Here is a 9186-nt window from a genome sequence, read left to right on the forward strand (position 1 = left end):
GTGAAACTGGAGGGTGCGCAATTCAAATAAAGAATCCTAAAAACGATGGATATTAAACATTTAGGTAAATATAAGTGTCTGATATCGGTTGAAAGCTTAAATTCTTGTTAATCTAACTGTACTGTCTGATTTACAGTAGCTATTACAGCGAAAGCATGCCATGTGATTGTTTGAGGATGGCGCCCCACATCAAAATATTTTTCATAAATTCACAAATAGCGATTAAATATTCACTTACTTTTTGAAAATCTTCCTCTGATTTGTTGAATCGATGGCGCCAACTAAACTGACCTTTTGGGATATAAAGAAGGATTTTATCTAACAAAACGACACTTCATGTTATAGCTGGGACCCTTTGGATAGCTGGGACCCTTTTCTCGGCTAGTTGCATCGATGGCGCCAACTAAACTGACTTTTTGGGATATAAAGAAGGATTTTATCTAACAAAACGACACTTCATGTTATAGCTGGGACCCTTTGGATAGCTGGGACCCTTTTCTCGGCTAGTTGCATCGATGGCGCCAACTAAACTGACTTTTTGGGATATAAAGAAGGATTTTATCTAACAAAACGACACTTCATGTTATAGCTGGGACCCTTTGGATAGCTGGGACCCTTTTCTCGGCTAGTTGCATCGATGGCGCCAACTAAACTGACTTTTTGGGATATAAAGAAGGATTTTATCTAACAAAACGACACTTCATGTTATAGCTGGGACCCTTTGGATAGCTGGGACCCTTTTCTCGGCTAGTTGCATCGATGGCGCCAACTAAACTGACTTTTTGGGATATAAAGAAGGATTTTATCTAACAAAACGACACTTCATGTTATAGCTGGGACCCTTTGGATAGCTGGGACCCTTTTCTCTGCTAGTTGAATCGATGGCGCCAACTAAACTGACTTTTTGGGATATAAAGAAGGATTTTATCTAACAAAACGACACTTCATGTTATAGCTGGGACCCTTTGGGTCCCAGCTATCCAAAGGGTCCCAGCTATAACATGAAGTGTCGTTTTGTTAGATAAAATCCTTCTTTATATCCCAAAAAGTCAGTTTAGTTGGCGCCATCGATTCAACTAGCCGAGAAAGGAATCCGAAAATCTACACAGAAACCTTGTTTCAACAAGTCAAAATATGTTTCTATTCACTCCTCAGATACCCTAAAAGGTAATCAAACTATAATATTTCTTACGGAAAGAAGCATGTTCAATAGGAAACCGATTTTAGCAGGTGTGTCCTTTCTTCATGATGCACGCAAACACGAATTTCCAAGACTGTGTCCCTGTACTAAAACTGGTATTTCTTCTTCGTTTTTGAAGTTACAAGCCTGAAACCTTGAACATAGACTGCTGACACCCAGTGGAAGCCATGGAAATTGCAACCAGGGTGCTAATATCCAGTATGCCCTTATACTTTCCATTGTAAGAGCATGGTCTCGCTCTCAAAAACAAATTCCGGTTGGTTTTTCTTTGGATTTTCTCCTACCATATCTATTGTGTTATATTCTCCTACATTATTTAAACATTTCTACAAACTTCAAAGTGTTTTCTTTCCAATGGTGCCAATTATATGCATATCCTGGCTTCAGGGCCTGAGCAACAGGCAGTTTACATTGGGCACGTCATTCAGGCGGAAATTGAGAAAAAAGGGGCCTAGCCCTAAGAAGTTTTTTAATATGGGCTGTTTTCAGCCCTTTCCTGGGTAGCTTATCAGAGATAGACATAATATGGAAAAGAGCAAACAAAGCGAGAGAAAAACATATGCATTCAGCAGTCCATTAATCAGTTGGTGTGTGTGCTGCGGGGTTGAAGCTACGAACCCATAGGCTTGGCTCTCTCATCCCTTCCAGGCTTTTGAGGGGGAGGGTGGACAATGAGTGTCATAGCGGATGTAAGCAATGTCCCCATGCAGCTTTCATTGCTGGGATAAGTTCTTTCCTCTTCTGGCGCACAGCTTCAGGATAGACCTCATTAAGGAAGAAATACTGTATGTTCCTCTCAAGTTCTTGGTTCTTTCCAGAACAGCTACCTTGTCCTTGAACCTCAGCAACTCAACGAATATCAGCCTGGGCCTGTCACCTGGGCCGGTGTTGGGTTTTCTAGTTCTGTGGGCACGCTCCACCTCAATCCTCCTGTGGTCCATCTTCAGTTTCTCCGAGAACATTTCCTTCACTTTGTCCTCAGACTCCGTCCAGGTCTCATGTGGAGATTCTGCAACTCTGCCCACAACCATGTTGTTCCGACTTGATTGTCCCTCGAGATAATCTGATTTCTCTATCATCGTCATCATGGATTCACACACAGAACTGATGTCCTCTCTCAATGACTTACAGATTGCTGTCATCTTGCCATTCTCCTGTTTAAATTCATCAAGCTGACCCTGGTAGAACTGCAAGCTGTTCTTCAGGTCCTGGACCTCTCTGGTCAGGTCTTCTATTCTTTAATTAGTTGACTCCACCAGTATTTGGACAAAACACTTGAAGGTATTTTCTTGTTGTTGTAACAACTGCTTGTAGAACTCTTTTTGTTCTTTAATTAAAAAAATTATTCACCTGTGATTGAGAGACACCACTGTCTTCAACATTCCTCCTGCCGGCTCTGTGCTTTATCATGTTAGCTAGAAACGTAGGTTACACTGTTACTCCTCGCAGTTCCAGACAGGGCAGGTCGCAGGGAAGATTGAAAACAACAACAAACAGCAGGGATCTAGACAGCCACAAGCTCAGTACAATCCACATTCCCAGCCACAATGGCTAACCGCGTTGCTGGCTGCGTTCAAGCCCTCAAAAAAACTCAGCTAGCTTGATAGGCAGCTAGCTAGCAGCTAGGCTAGCTACTATGCCAAATAGCTCCTCAGACCTTGCCTTGGTCGGCAGGATCACTGGACGGAGAGTAGCAGTCCCAGCATCTGACGCCAACTGCGTCGCGGGATCCAAACTCAAAAGGTAGCTAGCTACTAAGAAACTTTTCATTACACTTTCAAAACAACAAACTTTCCAAAACAACAAACTTGAGCTGTTCTGTTGGTGCTGTGTATGGTCTGAGACTAGTTCTGTTTATCAGGAATCAAGACCCAAGTGCAGACTGTGTGAAGTAACAATGTTTATTGTAACAACAGGGGCAGGCAAACGACATGTCAAGGCAGGCAGGGGTCGATAATCCAGAGTAGGAGCAAAGGTACAGGATGGCAGGCAGGCTCAAGGACAGGCAGATTTCAGTAATCCAGACATGGAGCAAAGGTACAGGACGGAAGGCAGGCAGGACGAGAAAAAGAGAGGCTGGGAAAAGACAGGAGCTGACAGGACAAACACTGGTAAGCTTGACAAAAAATACGAACTGGCAACGGACAAACAGAGAACACAGGTATAAATACACAGAGGATAAGTGGGGAAGATGGGTGACACCTGGAGCGGGTAGAGACCAGAACACGGACAGGTGAAACAGACCAGGGCGTGACACTGTTGGTGTTGTGTATGAGCTGTGACTAGTTCTATTGGTGTTGTGTATGAGCTGTGAGTAGGACATATTCAATCTCTCCCTACCCCAGTCTGCAGTCCCCACTTGCTTCAAGATGTCCACCATTGTTCCTGTAGCCAAGAAACTAAAGGTAACTGAACTAAATGACAATTGCCCATAGCACTCACTTCTGTCTTCATGAAGTGCTTTGAGAGGCTAGTTAAGGATCATATCACCTCTCGCTTACCTGACACCCTAGACCCATTTCAATTTGCTTACCGCCCCAATAGATCCACAGAAGATGCAATCGCCATCGCACTGCACACATACAAGCTCATCATTAAGCTTTGGGCCGTGGGTCTAAACCCCACCCTGTGCAACTGGGTCCTGGACTTCCTGACGGGCCACCCCCAGGTGGTGAGGATAGGAAACAACACCTACACTTCGCTGATCCTCAACACAGGGGCCCTACAAGGGTGCATACTCAGCCCCCTCCTGTACTCCCTGTTTACCCATGACTGTGTGGCAACGCACACCTCTAACTCAATCATCAAATTTGCAGCCGACACAACAGTAGCAGGCCTGATTACCAACAATGACGAAACAGCCTACAGGGAGGAAGTGAGGGCCCTGGGAGAGTGGTGCCAGGTAAATAGCTTTTCACTCAACGTCGACCAAACAAAGGAGCTGATCGTGGACTTCAGGAAACTGCAGAGGGAGCACGCCCCTATCCACATCGACTGGACCGCAGTGGAGAAGGTTGAAAGCTTCAAGTTCCTCTGCGTACACATCACTCTTGATCTGAAATGGTCCTCCCAAACAGACAGTGTGGTGAAGAAGGCGCAACAGATCCTCTTCAACCTCAGGAGGCTTGTTGTGGCCCCTAAAACCAACACAATCTTTTACAGATGCACAATTGAGAGCATCCTGTAGGGCTGTATCCCCGCCTGGTACGGCAACTGCACTGCCCGCAACCGCAAGGCTGCCCAGAGGGTGGTGCGGTCTGGCCAACGCATTACCGGGGGCAAACTACCTGCCCTCCAGGACACCTACAGGAAACAGGTACAAAAATATCTATATCCACATTAAAACAAGCCCTATATCAACATAACCTGAAAGGCCTCTCAGCAAGGAAGAAGCCACTGCTCCAAAACCGAGATAAAAAAGCCAGACTACAGTTTGCAACTGCACATGGGGACAAAGATCGTACTTTTTGAAGAAATGTCTTCTGGTCTGATGAAAGAAAAATAGAACTGTTTGGCCATACTGACTATTGTTATGTTTGGAGTGAAAAGGGGGACGCTTGCAAGCTGAAGAACACCATCCCAACCGTGAATCGTGGAGGTGGCAGCATCATGTTGTGGGGGTGCTTTGCTGCAGGAGGGACTGGTGCACTTCACAAAATAGATGGATTCATGAGGCAGGAAAATTATGTGGATATATTGAAGCAACATCTCAAGACATCAGTCAGGATGTTAAAGCTTGGTTGCAAGAGAGTCTTCCAAATGGACAATGACCCCAAGCATACTTCCAAAGTTGTGGCAAAATGGCTTAAGGACAACAAAGTCAAGGTATTGGAGTGGCCATCACAAAGCCCTGACCTCAATCCTATAGAAAATTTGTGGGCAGAACTGAAAAAGCGTGTGCGAGCAAGGAGGCCTACAAACCTGATTCAGTTACACCAGCTCTGTCAGGGGGAATGGGCCAAAATCCACCCAACTTATTGTGGGAAGCTTGTGGAAGGCTACCCAAAACGTTTGATCCAAGTTAAACAATTTAAAGGCAATGCTACTAAATACTAAGAGTGTATGTAAACTTCTGATCCACTGGGAATGTGATGAAAGAAATAAAATCTGAAATAAATCATTCTCTCTACTATTATTCTGACATTTCACATTCTTAAAATAAAGCGTTGATCCTAACTGACGTAAAACAGGGAATTTTTACTAGGATTAAATGTCAGGAATTGTGAAAAAGTTTAAATATATTTGGGTAATGTGTATGTAAACTTCCAACACAACTATATGCGTACGTGACCAATAAAATTTGATTTGGTGTTGTGTATGAGCTGTGACTAGTTCTGTTGAGTGTTGTGTATGAGTTGTGTCTAGTTCTCTTTTATTCAACTAAACCCTTAATTATACTTTTTATGTGTTTCCAGATTCTAGTTGAAAAGCCTCTATGACCACCATGAGCTGGAGCTTTCTCACGCGTCTTCTGGAAGAGATCCACAACCATTCCACCTTTGTGGGGAAAGTGTGGCTCACGGTGCTCATCATATTCCGCATTGTGCTGACCGCTGTGGGGGGCGAGTCCATCTACTCTGACGAGCAGACCAAGTTCACCTGTAACACCAAGCAGCCCGGTTGTGACAACGTGTGCTACGATGCCTTCGCCCCACTCTCACATGTCCGCTTCTGGGTTTTCCAGATCATCATGATCTCCACCCCCTCGGTAATGTACCTGGGCTACGCCATCCACAAGATAGCCCGCACCTCCGAGTTGGAGCGCCGGAAGTTCCACCGCCGGAAGAAGCTCATTCATGCTCAAAGGTGGATGGAAAGCCACCCGCTTGAGGAGGTGCTGGAGGAGGATGAGGACAACAATGCAGAGCCTATGATCTACCAGGAGGAGATGGTGGAAGCTCAAGAAGTCAAGCCTGAGCCGGCCAAGCCGCAGAAACATGACGGCCGCCGGCGGATCATGCAAGAGGGCCTGATGAGAATCTATGTCCTTCAGCTACTGTCCCGGGCCGTGTTTGAGATTGGCTTCCTGGTGGGCCAGTATCTTCTCTATGGCTTCCGTGTTAATTCATCATATGTGTGCAATAAGGTGCCCTGTCCCCACAATGTAGACTGCTTTATTTCTCGGCCGACGGAGAAGACCATCTTCCTGCTCATCATGTATGTCGTCAGCTGCCTCTGCCTGCTCCTCAACGTGTGTGAGATGTTCCACTTGAGCATTGGAACATTCCGAGACACTCTCCGCAAGAGGAGGAATCAGGGGGGTCGACAGCCCTCGTATAGTTACCCGTACTCCCATAATATCCCCGCCTCTCCCCCCGGGTACAACCTGGTCATGAAGTCAGACAGGCCCAACCGGATTATCCCCAACAGTCTAATTATGCACCATGAGCAGAACATGGCCAACGATGTCCAGGAACATAAACAAGAGTGCACCAGTCCAGATGACAACATCCCCTCGGACCTGGCCAGCCTGCACCGCCACCTACGGGTGGCCCAGGAGCAGCTCGAAATGGCCTTCCAGACCTACAACACCAACAAGAACCAGCCCACCTCGAGGACAAGTAGTCCTGGAAGCACCATGGCAGAGCAAATCAGGGTCAACACAACCCAGGAGAAACAAGGAGCCAGGCCGAAATCAGCCACTACAGAGATTGCTGGGACCGTTGTAAAAAATGGAAAGAGTTCTGTATGGATTTAGGAATTATTAACTTCACATGGTACAGTAATCGTAGTGAAAAGTAATTTTCAATCTCCAGGACCATATTCTGTGGATAATGGAAGATGTGAAATGAGACAAGATAGTTAAAAGCTTTGGAGCGTAAATCGATTGCACTGCCTGAATAGATTTAGCTTTGTCACAAGGAGAAACCAGCAGTGTGATGTGTCGGATCAGGAGCACACAAAATATGCACTATTTACATGCGATAACAAAACAATGGTAAACATAAAAAGGAAAAACAAACATGAAGATATCACTAAATACAGTAATAGTGTATCATATTATTAGGGTGTCTTTTTGTGCTTTAAATAACATAGCTTGAACATAGTTAATATATGCATATGTTGCTTAGTCAAACATTTATTTTAGCTACTTACGAATATAGGGAGATTTAAAATGAACCATGATGGCAATATATTTTGAATTATTTTTACTGGGATTATTAATTTAACCTTGCTTTTGAACTGGATTAATTTGACAGAATATATTTATAATGTCTTTAAAACTATAACAATATGCAAGTGTGTCTATTTTAAATTGTGACTAGTTAAAAGCAATACCGTGGTAAGCACATTTTAATGGCGCTACGATTGAATCCTGATGATGTTTAAGAAAAGGACAGTGAACCAAATGTGAAAAGTAATCTAGAAATTCCTAACTGTTCAGATTTGCACTTGGAACCTTTTAACAAATTTTGAGTTGTATTAAGACATTTAAAAAAATATGCATTAATAATTTATTTGAGGAAGAAATGCTGGATATGTATGGGTTAGGTTGAAAGATAAGATGTGAAATGTTATAGGACAAATGGTGTTCCATCAGCAGAAGTTTGAGCAACACTGTTCTCCGTAGAGTAAGATTTTATTTCACTCTACTTTTCAAAGCTTTGTTGTAAGATTACATTTTTATTTAGCATTCTGCAGTGTCGGAATAAATTAGTTAAAGAAGAAGTGAAAGAAAAAGTTAAGTAGGTTGTTGTTTTGAAAATTTGAACGATCAATTTCTGATAATTTCTGCTGTTTTTGTGGGGCAAATAATGAATTAATTTACTTTGCTACATTTTAACACAATGTACATATACAGTACAATGCACATAGTAGAAGATGTACACTGAGTGAACAAGACATTAAGGACACTTTCCTAATATTGAGTTGCACCCATTTGCTAAATGACTAAAATCTATAAATGTAAATGTGTCGAAAGTGTTCCACAGGTATGCTGGCCCATGTTGACACCTATGCTTCCCACAGTTATGTCAAGTTGGTCTTTGGGTGGTGGACCATTCTTTATACACACAGGAAACTGTTGAGCATGAAAAATCCAGCAGCGTTGCAGTTCTTGCCACAAACCGGTGTGCCTGGCACCTACTACAGCACCCCGTTCGAAGGCACTTAAATCTTTTGTCTGAGACACATACACAATCAACGTCTCAATTGTCTCAAGGCTTAAAAATCCTTCTCCTTCCCTTCATCTACAGTGGTTTGCAAAAGTATTTACCCCCTTGGCATTTTCCTATTTTGTGCCTTACAATCTGGAATTAAAATTGATTTTATGGGGGTTTGTATCATTTGATTTACACAACATGCCTACCACTTTGAAGATGCAAAATATGTTTTATTGTGAAACAATCAAGAAATAAGACAAAACAGAAAACTTGAGCGTGCATAACTATTCACCCCCCCCAAAGTCAATATTTTGTTAGAGCCACCTTTTGCAGCAATTGCAGATGCAAGTCTCTTGGGGTATGCCTCTATAAGCTTGGCACATCTAGCCACTGGGATTTTTGCCCATTCTTCAAGGCAAAACTGCTCCAGCTCCTTAAAGTTGGATGGGTTCTGCTGGTATACAGCAATCTTTAAGTCATACCACAGATTCTCAATTGGATTGAGGTCTGGGCTTTGACTAGGCCATTCCAAGACATTTAAATGTTTCCCTTAAACCACTCAAGTGTTGTTTTAGCAGAATGCCTAGGGTCATTGTCCTGCTCGAAGGTGAACCTCCGTCCCAGTCTCAAATCTCCGGAAGACTGAAACAGGTTTCCCTCAAGAATTTCCCTGTATTAATTCTTCAATTCTGACCAGTTTCACAGTCCCTGCCAATGAAAAACATCCCCACAGGGATGGTGTTCTCGGGGTGATGGGAGGTGTTGGGTTTGTGCCAGACATAGCGTTTTTCTTGATGGCCAAAAAGCTCACATTTAGTCTCATCTGACCAGAGTACCTTCTTCCATATGTTTGGGGAGTCTCCCACAAGCATTTAGGCAAAT

General features: G+C 43.5%; 1 protein-coding gene across 1 annotated transcript in view; it reads left to right on the plus strand.

Annotated features, from left to right (window-relative positions):
* LOC120020265 (gap junction gamma-1 protein-like) overlaps positions 1-8066 on the plus strand; it is a 34518-nt gene extending 26452 nt beyond the window's left edge. Inside the window, exon 2 of the mRNA XM_038963812.1 lies at positions 5617-8066. Coding sequence (XP_038819740.1) covers positions 5637-6899 — 1263 coding nt within the window. The 5' untranslated portion in view covers positions 5617-5636 and the 3' untranslated portion in view covers positions 6900-8066. The remainder of the gene's footprint in view (positions 1-5616) is intronic.
* Positions 8067-9186: the final 1120 nt, after the last annotated feature.

This window comes from Salvelinus namaycush, chromosome 25 (genome assembly GCF_016432855.1).
Source record: "Salvelinus namaycush isolate Seneca chromosome 25, SaNama_1.0, whole genome shotgun sequence".
NCBI lineage: Eukaryota > Metazoa > Chordata > Actinopteri > Salmoniformes > Salmonidae > Salvelinus > Salvelinus namaycush.